The sequence below is a fragment of the Ambystoma mexicanum genome, chromosome 4p, assembly GCF_040938575.1.
Source record: "Ambystoma mexicanum isolate Mex_15411 chromosome 4p, UKY_AmexF1_1, whole genome shotgun sequence".
NCBI classification, from domain to species: domain Eukaryota; kingdom Metazoa; phylum Chordata; class Amphibia; order Caudata; family Ambystomatidae; genus Ambystoma; species Ambystoma mexicanum.
The window spans coordinates 520,721,508-520,745,372 of record NC_090927.1 but is presented as its reverse complement, the minus strand read 5'-3'; the positions used below and the strand labels follow the sequence as shown (position 1 = coordinate 520,745,372).

General features: G+C 44.8%; 1 protein-coding gene across 1 annotated transcript in view; it reads left to right on the top strand.

Moving 5' to 3' along the window:
* The window catches only part of TPO (thyroid peroxidase), a 670,859-nt gene that overhangs the window by 93,857 nt on the left and 553,137 nt on the right, over nt 1-23,865 (top strand). Inside the window, exon 4 of the mRNA XM_069605188.1 lies at nt 5,279-5,485. Coding sequence (XP_069461289.1) covers nt 5,279-5,485 — 207 coding nt within the window. The remainder of the gene's footprint in view (nt 1-5,278; nt 5,486-23,865) is intronic.

Below are 23,865 nucleotides of genomic sequence, written 5' to 3'. Positions count from 1 at the left end.
GTTACTACCGTAAATATTCGACTGCGAATATTAACCTATGGGATTTTTCGAGGCTACCACTTTTACTGACAGCCTCTAACATACCGCCAGTTTATTTTAATATTAACTTTACTCCAGTAGGTTTTGATTGCCAGATCTTTGATGATATTTCTTTCTCGTGTCTTTCTCTGAAATCCTAACCTAGGTCAGGGATCCTTTGTTCGTCCTTTTGGCGGGCTACTGCACAGAAGCCCTCCTTTCGGCGCCACTGAGTCTGGGGTAGACAGGGTGTGTGGGAGGGGGAATAGGCACCCTGGACAGGGTTACCTAGGCAACCCAAGTCGCACTCTGCCCTGATAGGCTGTGGGGTTATCCTGCCAGGATAGCCACCCCACTGTTTGAGTGACAGCTAGGCTGTATGAATGGGGGGTTTTCTGCATAAAAGCAGGGCTCTGAGGACTGGAGGACAAGACGTTGCTACTGGAACTAAGAAACCCGAAGAGGAGAGAAGCTGAAGACATCTGCAACGACTGAACCACCGGTGCAGCCCTGCTGCAGATCCTCACCACTTTTCTCCAACGACTTGAGAAGATCTTCACCTGCAAGAGTCTTCTTCCCTTGAGCTGGTGGGGCCAACAAGTTCGTCAATCGCCTTCCAGGACCTGCCTTGGTAGAATCGCCAGTGCCAAGCACTAGGAGACCGGATAGCCAGGCACCCGTCCACCATGACCACGATTTAAAGGAGCGTACCTTTTATTCATCTTGGCATCACCGCGGCTGGTTTCATCCCTGGGCAGTGCTGTAACTCGTACCTTCCTCCACGACAGTCTCTCTTCCTCTGCTGGATCTCCCGAACTGCAGGAACTACCAGGAACTACTGCCACTGCAGGAGCCTCTTCCACTTTCAAGGTACATTGTTCCGCCAGGCTTCCCGTTTTGTTGGGTACTGCTAGAGGTGTTTTAAATCCTTTACTTACCTTCTGGGTTGGCCTCCCCTTTCGTCTAACATTATCTTTTTACATCTGCAACCGCCTTTTCAATTCGTTAAACAAAGACTTGACTGCAGCTACTAGAACCGTTTGATCCTGGGCACTTACCTTGAACCATTGACTCTGGCACAGGCCTCTTGACTCTGGCTAAATCTGTTACAACTGCCTTCTCTAGATTGCTTTTCACTAAGAAATGTGTTGGTGCACCTAAACTCTTATAACCACCTTTCCTTCCCATTTCTATATTGCGGAAGTGCCATTTTGCTCTGTTTTCATCAAAGTATTGCTTATACTAAAGTATTGCCTTGCCTAACTTGTTCACAATCTAATTGGGATGTGTTGCTGGTGTGTTTAGAAGTATAACCCTGTATGACTTGTCATTTCCCTCCCTCTAAAGAAATTATTAGAGTGGCATTTCTGCTTGGTTTACACTGTGCCGTTTTGCTCAGTTTTCACTCTTGCTCAAACTTGTCTACAATTTAAATAGGGAGTTGTGCATACTTTTCATGACTGTTTTAACTTGCTTTAATGGTAATGATTTGTGTGTGAACTTAAGAGTGTGTAAAATAAATATATATATTCTTTTTGATACAAAGCTTTGGTCAGTGTTTCCTTGTTCCATAGTATTGTAGTCCTAATGTGTAAACCCTGAATACTGCTCATCTCCTTCTTGAGACAAGTCTGACTGTTTAGCCACAGCTACCAACTAAATCTTTGTGGTACAGACTGATACCAAAGGGGATTTATTGCATATGCCTGTAGTCTTAATCTTCTGTAATGCTCCCTAAGGGAACTGCATAGGATTCTGCCTAACAAATACTGGTTATTGCCAACATTAGCATTTAAATGCTGTTGGGTCCCCCGCTTACAGCTTTCATCATTCACAAAGCAGAGTTTAAATGTGAAGAGACAATCAAGCCAACACCGCCTTTATTATTCACTTTAATGCTCCATTTTGTTAAAAAAAATAAAAGCTGCCTGCAAATTACTTTGCTGGCAGTGTTTTATAATGGATTCCATTGCAATACACCTACCACTTACCAGGTGTAAGTGTGAGGCATAACCTTTACCTATCTACTAGTTTTATGCCTGCATGAAAATCACATGAAGGTGTAAAACCAAGGGGCTCTCCCAAGAAGGAGGAGGAAAGCAAAGCAAAGGTGTAAAACCAAGGGGCTCTCCCAAGAAGGAGGAGGAAAACAAAGCAAAGATGCAAACATTACTTTGTCCCCCATCTATTCCTTAGAAGGGCACACACATCCACTGGTCTGTAAAGGTAAGGCGTAAATGGCTTGCTTCTACACCTTACATTTGTACCCCACTGCGTTGGAAATAACCCCTTCTGGGAGTGATCTTATATGGGGTGGAGCTTGAAATTAATGTGTAAAAACAAGGCGTTATAGCATTAAGCCTTCATATACCTCTCGCAAAATATTAATTTGCTTTCAAGGTGGAGAAGGGCCATGAAGTGAAATGAAGCTCTCCACCATGTTGTCTCACTACGTCTTGAAAATAGTGTTGATTTACACCTGCATGGGATATTCATGCTGGCGTTAAACAAATGTATTTCTATGGAATCTGCCTCCATTTGGCACCTACAAAAAGAAGGCTGATTTATAAGAACCCATTAATGGAAGGTGTAAGAAAAGTGCAGGTTGTGGGGCCATGTTGCACTTTGGAGGAGTGGAATAGCAAAGAGTAAAAAAAAGGGATAACGCTATTTGTGCCTTGCTATACCACTCCGGGAGATTTTCCTAAAAGTGAGAGAGAGGGGCAGAAATACGTTTGTTCCTTGTACTACTACTACTCTCTGTTTTATGCCACATGTGATTTTCTGGCTGTTATAAAACTAAAGGGCTGCCATGAGAGATTAACAGCTTTGTTTTAAATGGCTGCAGGGGTTATCAGGATGTAAAAGCAAGGTATAGTAATAAGATATTCGCAGGGCATTCCTCCTCCATGATTCAGGTCATCCTGCATGACCTTTTCATGCAGGTGTGAAAAGAACAGATTCCTGTGGAGTCCGCATCGGTTTCCCACATTCTATGGAATCTTTCAGCCTCATTTTAAACAGAGCAGAGTGGTAAATCAGGGTGCAAAAGCAAGTTGTAATCCTGTTCCACTGTAATTTACCTCTATGCCCCATTTTCTTGCAGTGATATGCATTCCTCCTAAGAATAGATTCCTTTGGATATGCCTTGGTTTTGCAACTGGTCAAAACCAGGTGGATTCCATAGAAATCCATTAGTAAACACCGCCTGAAAAGTGTATTTCCAGGCAGCGTTTAGTTTTTCATGAGGCAGAGGCAGGGTCGTATTGGGGAGTTTTCTGATAAAATGTGATGCAAATTGTGCATTTAAAAGAACATTCATTCAGTAACACTGGTCAAAACTACTAGCCGCATAATGAAGTAACACCAAACTGCCCCAGCTAGACCCAAGAAGGGCCTCACTTTGACCAAAAATACTGGCCCACACTACTGTTTATTGTTTTTGATTCGGGCATTGCCCTATTGCCCTGTAGGCCAGTCCGAGCATGGGCAGAGGGGGTCAACTGAGGAATAAATGTAAATTTGCGAGTGGAGGCCAACCAGTGGTAGAAGTGTACTGAAAAAAGTAGTGGAACTGTGCTCTGGAAACGGAAGAGGGTAGGCGTAAGCATAGGGCGACATGTGACAAGGAGTTGCAGCCGGGGCATTGCAATAGTCTAAGTGACTAGCATCTAAGGCTCCTATTACAACTTTACACTTGCACAGTGACATGAATGGACAAATCATCAATACAGAATGGTGAAGATGGTTGTAAAAAGTAGAGGAATAGTAAACAGAAAAAAATAATAGTGGAACACGCACCCGACTGTTCCCGCTCTCTTCGATCACTGAGGCAAACTCGCTTTTACATTTTCATTTTCCTCTCCGTCCTGTGAAACAGTAAACACTGGACATCATTACAAGAAAGGAGGTAGCCATGCCGCTATTTGCAGGTCTGGGTCCGGGTTCCCTGAATGAGGAAATACCGGGCCATTCCGACCTTGGAGGGCCCGGTATTTCCCCATTCAGGGAACCCGGACGGTACATCTCCATTCCCATTGAGCCCCCATAGGGCTCAATGGGAATGGGGAGCATGCTAACAACGGGCCCGTTAATGACGGCCCGTTGTTAGCATGCTGGGCCGCTCGCCGGAGCCGGTAAGGATGCCTGGTTTCACCATCCCGCGAGCGGACCTGGTAATGAGGCGGTAGGGGTTTAACGGGGCCGGCAGCTCTACCGGCCCTGTTAAACCCCTACCGCCAGGGTCATAATGAGGCCCACTGTCAACAAATTACACTTGGCAGATATGTTTACTCATGGATTCCTTTTGAATCCATCTGGTCTTTTGAAGGTGCAAAACCAAGATGAATTCCATAGTAATCCATGCGTTGTACGTCTGCATGATAATTTAACAAACTGTAATAAAAAAACGAACGAACACAGCACCCAGACCTATAACAAAACAATATATGATTGGTTGATACTGTGTTTGTCAGATTAGGTCTGGAAAAACCGAAAGGAGGGTACTTCAGAACACAAAGAACCTAACTTTTAAATTGCCAGGTGTATTACACAGAAAGGTATACCTTGTCGAACCATTGCATTATATTGCAAAGAACTGGTAGAAAATGTAGTGTTGCCGTTTTGACTGAACGTATAAAAGTTTGAGGTGAGTAAATAGAATTTGATGGCAACATTCAAATGTACCACTTTAAGGGAGAGTTCAGTGTGTTTGCAATCAATCAACTCTTAGGAAGCAGCTGTTGACAAGGGAACGAGGAAGATACACAATGACGAACGCAGGTTATTCGTCCATCTCTCCAGACACATTGAATTTTAATACAAAAAATATCTTTGAGGGTTGTCTGTGAATCATTCCATGTACAGTTTACGTGCCAGTGACATCCTGAAATATTGAAATCCATGAGTGTTCCCATCTTTCTGGCAGATCCCTGAAGGAATACGATGGAAAACAGCAGATAATTAAATTTTATACTGACAGTTCTTTGCACGTCGCAAAAATATCACTTTTACTGGCTACGCAGTTCACTCTCTGAAAACAATTCAGCAAAACAACGTTTGGCGATTTTAGAGATTTGACGTACAAACTTTTTGCAAAGAGTAGAGCTCCTGTTATCATTTTTTAAAACTTTACAACAAGAAAAATTGCCTCCTCGAAAGTCAGAGAAGTCTTTTATCAGGTACCCAGCATTGCCATGTTCTGAAATGTTAGTGCACACCTCATGTTCCACAGATCCTCATAATCTCGTTTGTTTGGCAGGTCCGAGATGTAACCAGGAAGCTTATTCAGGCGTCCAATGGGGACGTCCCTGCAGATGATGTGTACTCGCACCTCATAATTGAATGGGGACAATACATTGATCATGACATTGCATTCACGCCGCAGAGCACCAGCAAAGTATCATTTATGGGAGCAGATGACTGCCAGCGGACATGTCAAAATCAATATCCATGCTATCCAATTCAGGTATCTGTTCATTGATTACTAATGATATATATTAAGTGAACGGGAAAAAAGTAGCATGCCTTCATAATATGATATGCTGTGAAACAAAGGTAAATCAATTTTAGAATGAAGAAATAGTATTCCAGAATTTTCCTCTCCATAGTTCCGGGGTAAGGAGAAGAACTGTGGAGCATATTTTTTAACACAGTGCTAGGTCTCTTGAGTCACTGATCACCCATTGTGACTCCATTTATTTGACTGCCTTGTTGCATTTTATTATTATTTGGTTGAATGCCTTAAACAAACCTAGAAATTATCTAAAAGTGAAGCATTTTTAACAACTGTATAATTGACATGTCATGCATGGAGCACAAGAATGATTAGGTCTTCAGCATTTTCCTGAATCTAAGTGGTCCTTGATGTGTTGATTTAGTTTAGTTCTCCAGAGCTTGGCTATCAAGTTGATGGTGGCTGATCAAACGTGTTTTTTTCTTGTAGCGCATAATAAAACAAAGATCATGTATATTGAGAAACAAAGGGGGCACCCTAATAGCTGGTATATGCCGATTTATAAGCTAGAAGCTGTTAAATTATTTAAATATCTGGGCATAACTTTGAGTGACAATAGAAATATTGACTCCATCATTAGAGATACAATGATGAAAGCTATATCCCTAATGTCTACCATTAGGAGTTATATCTCCGAAATGGGAGGCTTCAGTCTAAAGGGTATCCTATTATTTTATTTCACAAGTGTAGCTCTGAATATCTTATACAGGTTAGAAACCCTGCTTTTTTCGTGTGCACACTGGCTGAAGACCTTGGAAGGGAAACAAGTGAGAATGACACTTGGTCTCCCATGATGAGTACCTATAGAATTGGGTAGTACATCATAAGATAATCTAGTGGCTATAAGGAGTGGCTTTCTATAAATCAAGAGTTTGAAAAATCTTGAATGCACCTACGTGTCTTATGGCGGAGTTTAAGAATCTGAATTTCTTTACGAAAATTAATTGAACTCTGGACCAGTCCGAAGAACTAATTATTCTGCTAATATCTTTTAAGGAATAAGCACATTTGCGTGATTGGGGTGAACTGAATAATGTCAGCTCTTTAAGATGAGTAGCAATTATCCTGGAGATGGATGGGGATGCAGAAGTTACTCAAACATCAATAATCAAAATGACTCGGGGGCGTGGCCAGTGAGCGTGCAATGGAGACGTGATTCTTCGGCGCTCCCGTGGCCGCCTGAAATATCCTGCAATATCTTGTGATATGGGAAGCGAAAACGCTTAAAAATGACATCCCTGGCCGTCGGAACCTCGGGGCAACGCCTCGTGGTGAAAAGAGCCGAATCCGTGAAGAGGAACGCAAATTATCTGCGTTGGAAAACTGGCGGACACTTTGCCCGGGCCTAATCAAGATGGCCACCATCAAGATGCGCTGAATCGCAGCGGGGACAAGCGGAGGCGGATAGCGACCCTTGACCGCCAGATCTCCACTGGGAGCAGCGCGACATCGCCTGCAAATAAGGGAGCAGCTTGGGACTCCTGTGGGTGAGGCTGACGTGGGCAGTGACGCCCTCGGCACCATATCTCCACTCCCGACGACCAGTGAGAGACAGCAACGAGTGAGCCGCGTGGGGACTCTCAGGCTGAAGTTAAGATATATACACAGCCCCGAGGCACCCGGAGGGGAACGCTTCTGTGACAAAACTGCGATAAAACACAGCATACGCTCACACACGACGACCGCAAAGGCGCTGCAAGCACTGGTAAACGTCCGAACAACGCCACGAGAAGGAGTGCTCCTCCAACCTGCACCGGACGACTCGTGCAAAGCACCATCATGGGCAAAGAAAAGAGCAAGAAAACCTTGATGCAAAGTACAATGAACCAATATGCTACGAGCACATCTACAGCAATAAGTGTTGAGGACCCAGGGGGACACCCCCTTCCGCCAGATGAAGCCCTGTCGCTAAAAGACGTAATGGCCGCCATCGCCAGCTCGCGCTCCTCGATGGAACAGAAAATGGACACTATCTCCACAGAGCTCTCCTTCCTCCGCCATCACCTCCAGAAACTCTCGTCTCGGACTGGGAAGGCGGAATAATGAATTTCATGCATGGAGGATGACCTCGGGGGGTGCACCAACAGCTTACACAAGCATTAACCAGACTCAAAGCCCTGGAAGCCCGAGTTGCCGAGGGAGAAGGCAGGTCCCGCTGCAATAATATTTGCATCCTGGGACTGCCGGAATGCACGGAGGGACCCAGTGTGGAACTCTTTCTGGAAGAATGGCTGGCGGACCTCTTTGTGCCAAAGACCTTCTCAAACTTTTTCTCAGTGGAACGTGCACACCGCATGCCCGCGGGTCGCCCGGTCCTGGGGGCACCCCCTAGTACAATCATTGCGAGGCTCCTTAATTATCGTGACAGAGATGCCATCCTACAAATGGCCCGAACGAAAGGGTCAATGACATTCAATGGAGCCAGAATTGCTTTCTTTCCAGATTATACCCACGAAGTCCAGAAAGCCAGACAATTCTTTGAGCACCTAAAAAGGAAGCTTCACTCTATGAACGTGAGATATGGGCTGCTGTTCCCAGCCCAGTTAAAAATCCAACATGAAGGCAGAACTGTACACTTCACCGACCCACAGGAGGCCTGGAAATGGGCGGAGACCCACATCGGTGGCACCTGGACCAGACAGGACCAACACTGCAGAGGCAGATCAAGACCCCGACAGAAGAGAGAAAGACCAGCCCAGCAATCTATACCTGAGATCCCAATTGAGCCAGACGTAGACCCCAATCCCTAGCACGGCCTAAAACTGGAAATACCGGTCGGATGCGGGAGCAAACCTAACCACTAATGGACTCAAGAACCGACCCTTCTCCTGGCAACCACCTGTAATGCAACACTCCTCCTGAGGCGACAGTAGCAGTGAGTTGCCTTCACCCCTGTATAAGGGATCATATGAGCCATATGCGGTTGCCATTAACACACCATGCCATCGGCGGACGCCACATCCCCGACTCGAGACACCGAACCCACAAAGGAGTAGTAAGTCAGTGGGAAAGGGGGAAACAGTTCATATTAGTTAATCTGGCGATATAGTTGTAAAAGCTAGTAGAGTTTGGGCGACAGATACTTCATGTTGGGGAGGAGTATGGGGAGTGGGGGGGTAGTGTTTTGTGTTAGTTATTTTTTCCGGGAGGTCACACCATGTCAATGTCTATCAAGTCGCCACCAAACATACCGTGCTTGTCGCCCATGCCCACACTATGCGCAAACGCTGTGTCCCCATGGCCAAATCTACCACGCACCCACCAGGCACAATATCCCAGATTCTTAAACAGCAATGGCCGCACAGCACCATGTAGATTCCATTAATGGGAATACACAAGCCCCAATGATACCCAACGAGCGTCACAGGACCCTTAAAATCCTTACCTGGAACGTAAATGGCATGGGCACAAGTATAAAACGACGGCTGATCATGCAATTCCTTAATAGATGCACTCCTGGCATAGCCCTCTTAACCGAGACCCACTTAGCTCCACGTGTCAATTCTTCAGCAGAAATTACTGACTAGCTTACCACGCGGGGTACACAATGGGTTCCCGGGGCGTCCTGATCCTCTTACATAAGCGACTGCCTTTTGAACAATCTGCTGTGGCGCAGAACCCCTGTGGCTGTTTCGTGATGCTCCGGGGCATACTCTGGGGGGAGTCAGTGGCCATTCTAGCAATATATTCCCCACCAGGGTTGGGGGAAGGTCTCCTGAGGGAGGCGACGGCCTTGATGGCGCAACAACAATCGGATGTATGGATCATGGGAGGGGATTTTAACGATGTTATGTGCAACAAATTAGACCGGTCCCACATCCGCAATCGGAACCCAAACTGGCCCACGAGGCTGGCGACCTTTGCGTCAGCGCTTGGTTTGAGTGATGTGTGGAGAGAACTCCACCCTACAGACCGAGGATTCTCCTTTCACTATGGGGCCCACGCATCCTTATCCACACTAGATTACTTCTTCCTCCCAACCCCCGAAGCATATAGGGTAAGAACGGCTGAACTCCTTCCCCGTGGCATATCAGATCACTCTCCCTTGGAAGTGACACTCCGTATGGAACGTCCCCTACCGCCTAAAACATGGTGGCTAAATAATTACTACCTGGGCCTCCCCGAATTCGTGGAACACATCACGGAAAAATCTAACGAATACTTCGAATTTAACACGGGCTCAGTAGAGGACCCAGTGACACTATGGGAGACACATAAGGCAGTACTTAGAGGTGAAATGACGGCCTGGACGTGCAATAAAAGGAGAGAACACCATAGAAAAGTGATGAAGGCTGAGGATGAGGTTGAGAAATGGGAAATTAGATACATCTCCGACGCTACCCCTGAAACACATCGCTCCCTCTTGAAAGCGAGAGCTGCCCTCCATAACACGGCGTTAGACAACGCAAGACAGGCGCATAGGGAGTCAAAGACCAGAATTTATGAGCAGGGCAACAAGGCGGGCAAACTATTGGCGTGGCTGGAACGACGTGAGGAAGGGCACACACACGTCAGACAGGTTACTGACAGCCAAAATAAGCTTGCCCAAACAGACCCAGAGATAGCGGAGGCATTCGCCAACTTCTATACCATGATCTATGCAGCCCCAACAGCCCCTATAGACTCATCCCTCCTAGACGAGATCGAGCTCCCGCACTTGTCGGAAGTGCAGAGAACACACCTAGATAGGGAACTGGACGAAGCCGAAATAGCGGAGGCTATGACCCAGCTACAGTCCGGGAAAACACTGGGCACAAATGATTTCCCGGCCGAGACCTGGAAGAAGCGGGGCAGCAACAAGATGGCCGCCCCCCTCCGCGACCTGTTCCTCGCAGCCAGGGAGCAGGGCAACCTTCCACTAGACCTACAAACGGCCAACATTGTGGTCATTCCCAAACAAGACAAACCCCCCGAGCAGTGCACATCGTATAGGCCGATATCGCTTATTAATAGCGAAGCCAAAATTCTGGCTAAAGTACTGGCCAATAGGCTCCAACCGGTCATATCCTCACTGGTTCATCAAGATCAATGCGGCTTCATGCCGCAAAGATCAACTAGAATGAACTTACGCTGATTACATCTGCTATTGGAAAGAGCCCCAACTCTCAATACACCGCTTGCGCTACTCGCAATTGATTTCGAGAAAGCGTTTGATTCGTGATATGGGCAAGTCTCTGGGCAATAATGAGGCGCATTCACATCGGCAAAGCCTTTCTTAGCTGGGTCCAACTTTTATACAAGGCCCCATTAGCCACAGTTAGAGTGAACGGCTGGACCTCTGGGACCTTCCCGCTGGGCAGAGGCACCCGACAGGGCTGTCCTCTGTCCCCCCTCCTTTTCGCACTAGAGATAGAACCACTGGCCCGATGGCTCCAACAGGTCACCCCATGGTCCAGATTCCACTGGCCAGAAGGGCGAGAGGACAAGCTCTCCCTTTACGCAGACGACCTATTACTTTATCTAAGCAACCCAGTCCACGCATGTCCAATCATAACCCAAATGCTAAAGGCCTATGGGGGCTTCAGTGGCCTCAGAGTAAACTGGGGAAAGTCGATCCTCTTCCCAGAAAGAGGTGGCGACCTAGCAATTCCTCGGGACACCCCGTACCGAGTAGAGAGGGAGGGCTTCCGCTACCTGTGCATATGTGTCTCGGAGGCTTTATAGGACTATGTGCTTCACAACCTACACCCACGAATTGACCGCATTGCCGGAGATGTACAACACTGGATGCTCCTACCCCTTACGCTTATGGGCAGAGCGGTCTTCTTTAAGATGATGGCACTTCCACGTTTCCTTTACATACTGCAAAACACCCCACTTGCTATACCAAATTCAGAATTCATCCAAGTGGAGCGTCTCCTTAGGAAGCTGATATGGAAGGGAGGGCAGCCCCGAATTGCGCTGACCACGTTGCAACGATCTATCTGAGAGGGGGGTATAGGAGTCCCACACCTTAGGTCCTATTACTGGGCCAGCCAATTAAATGTAGTCAATGACCTCCTCCACGGGGATCGCAAACTTCCACATATTAGAGCGGAACTACCTATTGTTCAGGACACCCCACCACTCGAAACTTTACACCATAGTCTATCCAGGCCCCCAACAAAACGATGTCGTCCCACATTGCGATCATCTGGAGGCAGGCTCACATGCACATAGGTTGGGGGAACAAGATCACCACGGCACAACCGCTGTGGAACAACCACATGTTGTCGGAGGTATGAAAACTGAACGCTTGGAGCGGGTGGGTGAGGGCGGGAATAACCACGATAGGAAATATCGTTACTGATGGCTCCATCCTCCCCCTTGAAACACTCCAGCAGAAGTTTGGAATCCAAGCAGCAGAAAACTACCATTACACACAACTAATGCACGCCCTCAATGGTTATAGGCAAGCACTTACCGATGCACCAGATTGCACACTCCTGGAATGCAACCTACTCACACAACACATCCCCACCAAGGTAACAACTATCCTATATAAGGCCATTAATTGAGACCAACATTGTAAAAACAGGTTTAAATGATCCCGCGACTGTAATTGAAGGTGCAACTATTATTAGTGATGACGATAATGGTGCCTTTATTGAAAAAATTTCGAAAAAAAAGGAGAGAAAAAATAGAAAAAAACAGGCAAAACAAGCGAAGGCTAGCCCTACTACATCTCGTAAATTTATGAGAACTCTTGATATACGTGAGGCTTGGCTAGACAAGAAAGATAACAATAACACCAACAAGGTGGTGGACAATAATAATATATCAGAACCAACTCCATCAGTTTTATCAGTTAAATTGGCTGCCCTACCATTGGTCGCCACACGAAGCCCAGATAAATCAGAGTATACAGAAGGCACTTCTAAGCTGTCAGCGGTACTTAAAAATAAAGTTACTTCTGACAGGATTGATAGTAATCTTCGTGCCTTAGAAAGGGGGGTTCAAGACATTTTTGACATCTTTAAGAACCCGGATGCCTTATCTAGATCAAATACTCCCATGTTCATGGATTGTTCCCCCACCGCCTGCTCCCTATCCTCAGTAGCACAAGATAAAGAAACTATAGTGGCTTACCAAATTAACAATGAAAGTAGTGGGGTCACTTTACGTGGCAATTCTAAAAAGGGCATGCAGGAGAAAAAGTATCCCGATCTCAATGTAAAAGACAAACTTTCTGAGTCTCCCCAGATAAAAAATGTTGAAACTATTACATTAGAAATGGACAAATCTGTGAAACAGAATACAGGCATTATTACACACCCTAATCTATCTAGGGAAGCAGTTAGTAGCATTATTGAAGATATTCTGAATCATAAACTAAGCGAAGCAAAAAAAAAATTCCCAAGCTTAGTGGGCCCCTCTGAGGGTAAATATGATAATCCTATCATGGAAAGTGGCGTAAGCAGAAACAACTGGTTGCCTGATCCAATATTAAGCCAAAACACAGGTATAGGGTTGTATCAAGGTAGACAGGAACGCTATCAAGAGTCTGCCCATATGGTCAATACGAACAAGAGAAATGAGTCTCATAATTTAAGGCGTCCTGTGTATCCAAACGAACCAAGTCTGGTGCTTTATTATGTTTTTGATGATGGGGGACCCTGGTCCTTAAATAGGCAGTATATTCTAAGCTTATTTAATGACATTGATGAACTACGCCTAATAACCTCTTCAGATATTCAACTTGTAGATTTTATCCACGAAGAGAGAGATGATTATGTAGACTAATAATTAATTCTCCTTTGGTCAGAACACTTATATTAAAAGAAGCGGGTGCCCTTCAAAAAAGAGGATTTGACGTGTTGGAATTTCAGGAGTCATATAATATTGACGGAAATTTGGGCTCAAATGAAGGATATATGAAGCACCACGCTAATCAAGGTACTTATCCACAAGAGGTTAGGTGCTTAACCGGTAAAGAAGGTGATAAACCGGTAATGACGGAAGCCAAATCCCATCTCTCTGACATGCAAGAATGGAGATGGCTAGCCCTATCTCTCAAGGAATCCATAGATAAGCTGAAATCTATGAAGGATCCACTTTAGCGTAGATACAGCTTTTAACCTTGCATCATGGAACACTAGGGGATGTTCATATTTGACTGCTAATGCTAAAATTGTTGAAATGTTAAAGTGTTATGACTTTGTCTTGTTGCAAGAGACCTGGTCTACAGGCAATTTATTATGGGATGGCTATGGCATAATTAATATGAAGGCATCTAAAGGTCTGCAAGGCCGTCCTAGTGGTGGCCTTGTATTGGGATATCGTTCAGAGACTAATATAAAGATGGTTTCTGAACAGCAGGTTATGGATTGTGCAATTGTTGGTACTTTTAGATTGGCCACAGATAAGGGCAATGTTTTCATAATGTTGTTAAATGTCTACTGGAATACTGCTACTCATACAAACACAGAGCTTTTAAAGCTATTTGCCATGCTTAATCAAATACTACATGATTGGTTGGATTCTAACATAGGTGGTGCTTTGCTGCTTGCAGGAGATCTGAATGCAGACTGCAGCATAGAATATGATGATGCAACCTGGATTATCGCATCTACAGATTTGGAGGCTTCAGGGGCTTGCAATAAAGTGTACAGAGGTAGTATGTGGGTGGTTTTCATGTATAGTTGGGGAATGCAGTCTCTGTTTAATATCACTCCAACTTGGCAAGCACGGGGCCTTAGTTTTATATTGGACTACATCTTTGTAAGCAACAATTTTCAAGATTACTCTTGCTCACTAAAGGTGACTAGTCTGTTGGAAAGTGACCATGCATTGCTATCTACAGTTTTACCCTCGAGGAAGGTAAATTTAGATGTAGTGCAAAATATGGGGAACATCATAGTTAATGCTGCTGGTACTAAGGTAAAATGGACCCCTGAAAATATAACCAAGTTAAATACACTGATGTTACATGATTACTTATCTTCGTCAATTGAGTGGAAACTTTAAACTTACTCAGGAGACTGTTTTAAAACATATGTAGCACATATGCTGGCAAAAGGCAATATCATAAAATCATCTTCGCAAATACTCAATAAAAAATGTCTACATGTATTTGATATTGAAGTACAAAATAGGAAGGCTTTGTTAAGGAAAGAACTGCGTATAGCAAAAAAGGAAACATCAAATCAGATAGAATTGATCTGTAAAACAAAACAGATCAAGCAGAAATATAAAAACTGGTTACTGTCTTACAGAGCATATATGGCACAAAAGGATGGGGAAACGATGATTAATGCCCTAGATCATGGCAACTCTAGGAACATATGGTCTATAATTAATGGAACTGAAGTGTCTCAGCAACAACTGACAACAAATCCAATTGCTGGGCACATTTGGGTAGACCACTTTGAGAAGTTGTACCAACAATCAGACACCCTATTCTTAACCCAACACATTAATGGCCAGCTGTGGTCGCTGAACATATCATTAAACAACATCTCCAGGCACATAAACAAAGTTAAGTCTACATGCACCCCCGGTCCTAATAATCTTTCCTACATTACAATGAAAAACAGTGTAACACTATGGGCAGGTTTATTGAATTGTTTGTTTAGTTCCATTATATATGAGAGGAATATTCCTAAATCTTGGAAGCTGTCATATGTAATATTGATATACAAAAAGGGTAACCGCCTAAGTCCCCTGAATTACCGGCCAATCACGTTAACAGATGTAGAATCTAAGATTTTTGCAGCAATTGTTTTGGATGAGTTGAATCTATGGATAAAAAATATGAACATATTAGACATAAAACAAATAGGCTTTAGAGAAGGGATGGGCACAGACATGGATGGATCAATTGTAGCAAATTTGTTGAGTATGGCTAGAATGAAAGACAAGCCGCCATTATATTTAGCATCCATGGATTTATCCTTGGCTTTTGACATGGTAGACAGGAAAACCCTTTGGACAACCTTACTTGATCTTGGTATTGAAAAAAATTTGCTAGATGTTATAATAGCTCTGTATTCGAACACTGTGCTTAGGGTGAGACTTAACAATAGTGGCCTATTATCTGATCAAATTTCTACCCATAATGGTCTAAAACAAGGTTGCAGATTGGCAGCAACACTGTTCAATCTTTATGTTTCAAAAGCAGGGAGCTTTTTAGATGACGGTGGTTTAGTTTCACCTAAATTGGGCAAAATAAGATTGAACTGGATCGCATATGCGGATGACTTTTTGTTGTTTGACGGTACTAAGGTGGGTCTGCAAAGGTTGATTATAGCATTTGAGAAATTCATTTTGAATAGAAAGTTACTGATAAACCCTAATATAACAATAATATTTTACACAGGTGTGAAAAATATAAAACAAGATTCTTTTTCGATTTTATGTGGTGGTCTAAAATTAAAAAACAAATGAATGCTAAAATATTTGGGTTATATATACACATCACCTTACTCGTTAGGCTTTATAAAAAGTCATCTCCGTATAAAAGCCTCTGCTATTGCCAATGAGATATCAGCTGTGGAGAGAAGATATGGCAGATTCACAATGATGCCTTGTATTCTGTTTTATCGATCGAAAGCTATTCCACGATTGACATACGGTCTTGAGTTTTACTCTGAAGAACTGGTATTTTATCTGAAAACAGTTGAAGCACAAGTGTGGCGAAAGGTTTTAAGGTATCTACCGAAATGTTTGCCCATGGAACTCCTACGTTATGAGTTAGGTTTGTCCTCCTTAAAGTGTACAGTACATTGGAAAAAATTATCTTTACTACGTAAGTGTATGATGTCTGAGGATAACACATTGTATTACTTCTTGGGAGTTGACACGCTTGGGGATTTCATTTGTGAGTTAAAAAGAGATTGTGTGAAAATTCTAAGTGACTTAGGCCTCACATTAGAAATTCTAAAAAGGAATCCTCTTAAAGTGAAAGAATTATTAAAAGCCTCAGACTGGCTGGAGAACAATGTGGTAATTTTAAACTCTTCGCTATATTCACAAGCTATATCATTCTGGAAATGGAAACCTTATCCTGAGAAATATCTAGTAAAATATCCATCCAGAGTATATAGAAATCAATTCATGAGATTTCGTTTTAACGTCTTAAATACTCATGAAATTCAGAATATAAGGTGCAGGAATGTGGCAAAGAAATCCTGCAGACACTGTGCTGGTACCAGGGTCAATGAATCATTAATGCACTTGCTGTTGGTCTGTCCCGCTTTACTGACACAAAGAATAGAATACTTTGCAATGTTTGTCCATGACACATCGAATGTAAATAGATACAACTTGTGGTTCGAAATGCTTCATGGTAATTCGACGGTTTTAAAAATACGGATTAATGAATTTTTGAGAATTATCTGTGAATTAACATGAATTTGATAAAGACTGTCTAAGTGTTTAAATACTTAGGAAGCTTTTAAGAAACATTGAGTTGAAGTCTCAGATTACTAATAATGTCTTAGTTACTTGGCATAATTATTATAAATACTAAGAAGTACTAGGCTCTAAGAGTTTTAATATGTATTGTCTGTTTTTAGCTGTTTAAAATGAATTGTTGATCCGGAATTGTATTAGACAAATGTGTTTTAAAAAGTGTAGTGTATTGTATTTTTTTGTAAACTTTTATAATATTCGATTGTATTATGAAAAGAATTCATTTTGTAAAGGTTTGTATAAACCAAAAACAATAAAGATAATAATAATAATAATATAAGGCCATTAATGCATTCGCTACCCCGGAACTGGTCAGCCTCAAAGCCAGATGGGAACGGGATGTTGGGGCCATTAAACCTGAGGACTGGATCCAGGTTCTCATGCACCCACGCAAAATTGCAATAGACTCCAGAATAAGACTGATTCAGCTCAAGATACTCTATAGGGTATCCTACCCCCGAGTGGCCCTTTTCGGTTGGGGAAGGGCAACGGATCCCAACTGCTTGAGATGCCGGGGGGAGGAAGGCACATTCATCCATCTCCTCTGGGGAAGCCCCAAAATCAAGACCTTCTGGACACAATGCTCTCAAATTTTAGGAAGGACGCTGGGTCGCACGATAGCATTACAGCCTGTAATAATGTTACTGGGGGCCCCAGATGAGAACACTGCAAACAAATGGGAGGGTATTTTTCTCTCCATAGCAATGGGCCTGATAAAGCGTGACATAGCGCAGAAATGGGGAGCCCCGGAGTGCCCAACAGTGGCTCAATGGTCAAACGAAATGGACATCTGCGCGGCGAAAGAACACAGAGTATATACAGCATGGGGGTGCCCAGCAAAGGCCATGAAAATTTGGGGAAAATGGGAAACATGTGTGACCTGAGGACTGCCAGCATTGGGGGTGGAAGAAGGAAGGGGTGGGGGAGGGCGCAGGACACAACACGGTACTCAGCAAGTAACACGGTACTGGAAAGTGATGCACAGAGTGGCAAGACACAAGCAGATTGATGGACCAACCCGGTGACCAGGGGATGGAGGGTGGGGGGGAAAATGTTGGTATGTTGTATGTATGTTTTAAAATAACCAATAAAACATGTTATTTAAAAAAAAAGAATCAAAATGACTCAATTAATTAGTAAAAAGGATAACTGTTTTATTTGCAATTGTCTAAATCAGGGAGCACAACGAACATCAACAAATTTGTTCAATCCTCTTACTCAACGAGATTCATATAAAACTGAGTTTATATTTCAAAAACTTGTCATCATTGATGTTGACCTGCGTCACTACCAACGTCATCCTATGTGGCAAACTACAAAACCCTAACAGCAACTGTAATAGGCTCTTAGCGAGCATCTAAGTATATGATCTAAACTAGTATGGGATAGTGAGTGAACGTGATAGGTTGCTTAAATTCAGGTGAGGCAACTAAGCCCTCCCCTCAAAATGGCCACTATGAACATCACTAAATACACAACGTCCCATTGGCTACACAAACTATAGGACCCTTATTTATGCGATCCCCTACAATTGGTTAGCACTATAACCTTTGTCATTACTTTTCCATCTACGTCTAGCAGCACGCACATTGGACTTCCAGGTGCTGATGAGCTTGTCTTAATCCCAGCTTCCCACCAATTAACATATCAATCCATCATCACCTCAGTGGTCTGCTCGTAATATGGCTTTGAAGCTCGGCATTGAGTTTGTTGCGTACTGTGGAGAATCAGGGGAGTGAAGGCATGCTCTGCCCTCATGCGTAGGTGTGAACACCTTGCTCGTCCAACTTCATCCTTCCACGTGACTGAAGACCATGATTTTGAGCTTTCAATGGGGGTCATTCCGAGGTTGTAGGTAAGGGAAAAACGATGCCGGTAAAGGTTTACCGGCATCGCTTACTGCTACAGGCTATTCTGACCAACCAGACCACTATTTACGGCACCGTAAAGTACGATACCGTAAATAGCGGTCATGCCACGAGCGCGCAACACACCATGCCGGCATTAGCGGCATGCCGTAAATCGGAGAAGATCACAAGTAATGCGGACATGCAAATAACGGCCCCCTGAAGGCCGAAAATGTGCTTACCGGCTTGGTGTAAATACCGGCATCGCCGACCAGGTGTTAAAAACCCTGAGCAGTGTTTCCAAGAGCCACAGGTGCACACAATCAGCGCAGGTGGAAGCAATGGAGTCTGGCTCAGTACAAAAGGAGCACACCCACACACCACACCCCCTCCCACACCAAGATGATACCAATAGTAGTAGCATTACTGGAGCTGGAGGCCCTGCTTGCAAGCCAACAACAACAGCAACAACAACAGCCCCCACCACAGAGGAGACACAGGAGGAGAAGCAGGGAGAGACAGGCCCAGCATGCCCCACCAGTGCAGCCACCGTTACCACGCTGGCAGCCCCCAATCCCTCGCACCAGAGCCACCCCCTTCAACCTAACACCTGAGCAGATCCACAACCTGTACCAGCTTGACCGTGACACCATTGTGGACCTGATACACAACAACATAGTGAGACTCATAGAAATACGCACCGCCATCCCCCCTCTACTGAAGGTAGTGTCTGTGCTCCACTTCCTTGCCACAGGAACCTACCAGCACACAGTGGGGCACATGCATGGCATATCACAACCCTTATTTTCCCGGATACTGAACCAAGTGCTGGATGCCCTCCTCAAGCACACAAGGGACTACATATCCCTACCACGGACTCCCCAGGTGATATTCGATACAAAAGTTGTCTTACATGCACTGGCAGGCATGCCAAATTGTGTAGGTGCCCTCGACTGCACCCACGTGGAGTTGGTGATCCCGCATGCCATGGAGGTGGTGTATCACAACCGCAAGCAATACCACTCCATCAACGTGCAGATGGTATGCAACACCAGCAAGATCATCACACATTGCTGTGCCCGATATCCAGGATCAACTCATGACTCTTTGGTCCTGTGGAACGCCATGCTACCACGCTACATGGAGCGACATGCTGGACGACGTGCCTGGCTGCTTGGTGAGTTGCCTGACTGGGCCATGTCTGCACATGTCTCCTCCCACGGCATGAGTTTCATTGGAGAACTTGGGCCTCCTCCAGTCTCTAATGCCTGGTTTCTGTTCGCAGAGAGGACGCTCCACACCCTCAGCCGCATGTCATCCCAAGTTTTGCGGCAATCCTTTATGGTACGGGGGTGTTGCCCACAGTGCTCACCTTCTGGTGCCCATATTTCTTTTTTTTTCACCACCGCCTCCCTCCGCATGTTGCTGCTGAAAACAGCCCCAGCATGCTCGTGGAGGGTATCCACAAGCATTTGCAGCTCATCTGGGCTGAACCGTTCCTTTCGGAGGTGGGCAGCTCCCTTCTTTGGCGCTTTGGGCATTCCTCGGTAGTGGTATTTGCTTTCCGGTAGTTCAACAGTGTGCCAGGAGTCCTGCCTGGTGAGGATGGCAATGGATTGTATTTTTAAAGATGGCCACCGTGCTCCTTCCCGTTCCTGTGCGATGACGCTATTTCCAGTTCCGCAATTTACCGGTGACCGTAGATAACGGTGGCCGCTATTTACAGTCACCGCTAATGCCGCGTTGCTCTATGGCGGTAGTGTTGTCTACGGTGTGGTTCATGCTGGTAGGGGTTTTTTCAGGCCCTTTTGAGGCATGTTGCTACGTCCATTACCGGCATGGCACAAAGCTTGTGCCCGCAAAATCGTAATAGTGTGCTTTTTGTGGTCTATTGCCAGCTCGGACTCGCTATTTGCGCCATGCCGGTAATGAATGGAACTTACCTCCAAACTCGGAATGAGGGCCTATGTTTTAATAGACTTCTGACATCTTCCTTGTTGTTTGTTTCTTTTGAACAGGAGTTTTGTTCTTTCCTACGATTTGTATCCAATGCTAATTAACTTCATCCTGATAAGACCTTGGCTTCTTGGCTTGGCTTCATGGCTCATCCAGCCTCGTCTTTTCGAGATTCACTTTTAATTCATGTGTTTTCTTACTGCGACACACTGAAAAGAGGCCTTTCTTTTTTAGTCCAATTCTGCTATAGCATGTAGTGGAAACATCCATTGTTTAGACTTTATGCATATATGTATATATTGGCGCATGCCGCAATTTATTCACTTAAAGCTAGCCTCAAGAATACTTCATCTGCTTGTGTTTCTTTTGCGTCTGTACACCTGTAGACTGACTTGATATCTTCATCCATTTTATGGCATAAGATTCTACACCTTGATCCAAGATGTCACTTATCCTTGATACTTTCTTGATGCCGTATACAATATCTGCATTCTCTCTTCTCTGCATCATTTCTAGGCACGTCAGCTCAGCTCTGCATGACGTCACCATTCATCTAGACCATTCATTTGCTCTGCTTCTTCCGGGATTTCATTCAAACGGCCATCATATTTCTTTGTATGCAAGTATGGTTTTCTCAATGGGAACCTTGCCTCCAGGATTCTCTTAGATATCGGTATCTTCACTGGTGCTGCACGATTTTCACATCCAGCTCCCAACATATAGGCAATATAGGTGATGTGGTTGAGGTGGGAGTATTTGGCTCCTCCTCTACACTCCCCCCTCAGGCCAATTTATCGACCACTCTCTCATTATCCTTCACATCCAGATATCTTGGTCTGAAGAAATCCTGTTGAATTCACCTGCTCATCTTTGTTCCTTGTCATGAGACTGCATTGTCCATTTGGACTACAATAGATCCCTCTCATCACGTACTTCTTATGATTCTTTGGATACAGGAATTTTGTCCCCTCAGGTGCATGGATACTAGCCTTCACAAAGTCTCTGATTTCTTCATCTGTCAAGTCTTTTGCATTCCATCCTGGTTCAACATCGATCATAATCTTCATCCCTATGGCTTCCTTGGCTGTTTTATTGCATTGGGAGATGACTATCTTAATCACACAAAATCCAAGCAATATCATTAGTATCAGAGCTCCAAGAAATTTAAAAATGTCTGCCATCCATTGGGGAACCCAAGGGAAAAGTGATCCAAACCAGCTGTCATTAATAATGTCTTCCACTTCATCGATCATCTGGCAGTGGAGTTTTGTCAGCACACCGATGGCCTCCGTCAAAGTTCCATTCTCGTCATCATTAGAAGGTATGAATGTGCAACATGATTCTCCGATTTTTGCACAAACACCTCCATCCATAGCTGTGATCATGTCTAAGACATATCTGTTCTGGAGAGTCATCAGTCGTAAGTCTCTCAACTCTTCTCGGATAGCATTGAATCCCTTTATGTTAGTATTGATTGTCTGGAGCAATTCCCATCTGGTAATCTGCAGCCATTTGGTATTTGCTCCAACCTGGACACTCGGCATGAAGATCAACGAAAATAATGAAGCTGTCTGGCAAAATAGTCTGTGCTCATAAGGAATAGCATCAAAAGCCTCTATAGATTTTGCTGAGAAATAGTTCTCTCTCTTCATTCGTCTCATCAGCTCCACAGATCTCTTCTTCCTCTGGTGAGCATCTGCTGTTGGGCAACTGTCAAGGTTTAAGTCACTTTTCGGAATTACCAACGCTGGAACATGAACATTCACCAATGAGCATCATCCTCCCCAATCCTTGGATAGCCTCATATATGCTTTGGATCCACAAGCCTAATAGTGATACATGATTACTGCTGTTCCAAGTATCATTCCTGGTACATCAAAGATTCTACCACAGTTCTGATTCTCTCCAACTTTTCTTGTGCCATTATTTCTGAAGCACAGCTTTGCACTTTCCAAAGGCACTGGCCCTCATTACGACCCTGGCGGAAATCGGAAAACGATGGCGGAAATGCAATACCGCCATCGAATAGCGCTCGGTGCGACTATGACCCGTCACCGCAAAGTACGAAGCCATTAGCGACACCGTAGTGAACGCCAACGCCAACTGCACCAAGCACGCGCGCGCCATGCCAAACCGTAAATACCACCATGGCGCAAGGGTACGCTAATTCCGACCCTAGCGGACATGTACCTAACGCCATCAAGCATGGCGGAATGTACCATTCCGCCATGGTGAGAAGTACGGCATCGCGAATCACCCGTAAACGGCCCCACTGAGTGCCTGTACACCGCTCCCTGCCCACAAAGTACAACTCCCCGTAGGTGCAATGAAGTCACAACAACCAGTGAAATGTACAAGTCACCCATGCATACCAACGAACAAAAGAAACACAAGAGGGGCCAATGGGAGCAGCAGGGCACAGATGGCACGAATACAGAAGCCAATCCAATGGACATGACCACAATCCCCCCCCCCGAAACGCACGCAAACACAGGCACCTGTGACCAGCAATATTCCGAAAATCACATCATTCCACCAGTCCACCTGGCTGACCGGCATCTGTTACACAAAACCCAATCCCCCGCCCCTGAGCATGACAACATTCAAACAGTCATATTGGCAGCCCCCATCCCTGACCTCACTGGGCTTCGTAGGCAAACGCGCCCAGTACAGTACCACGCAACTAGACTCCGAAGCTGGAACCCAATGCAGATCTCCTCCCAATACATCGCTCCCCAAATAGGAATATGCCACATCACTTGCAAAGAAGAACGCTACACGGGCCAAATCAGAATAGAAATTTAATGCACAACAAAATCACCAAGCCCATACAGCCATTAGGCCATGAACTCCAAAACACATTTCACCATTGTGGGCTGCATCCGCAAGAAATGACCAGCCACTACATGTGTGACGCCCTGTTCCATCATGGTACACAGAGCCACATCCACGTACGAAAAGGCAACATGGAAGCGCACAGAACCGCAGGGCCGTCCCAATGGGGAGGCACTAGTCCAGCTGAAAGGCCGAAATGTTGCTCCGAGCCACCAGTACTGCGTAAGGGCATGTGGCCCATTGGCGATCGTCCCATAAGATCGTAATGCTGCTCCACTGATTAACACGAAGCAGCAGGTGTCG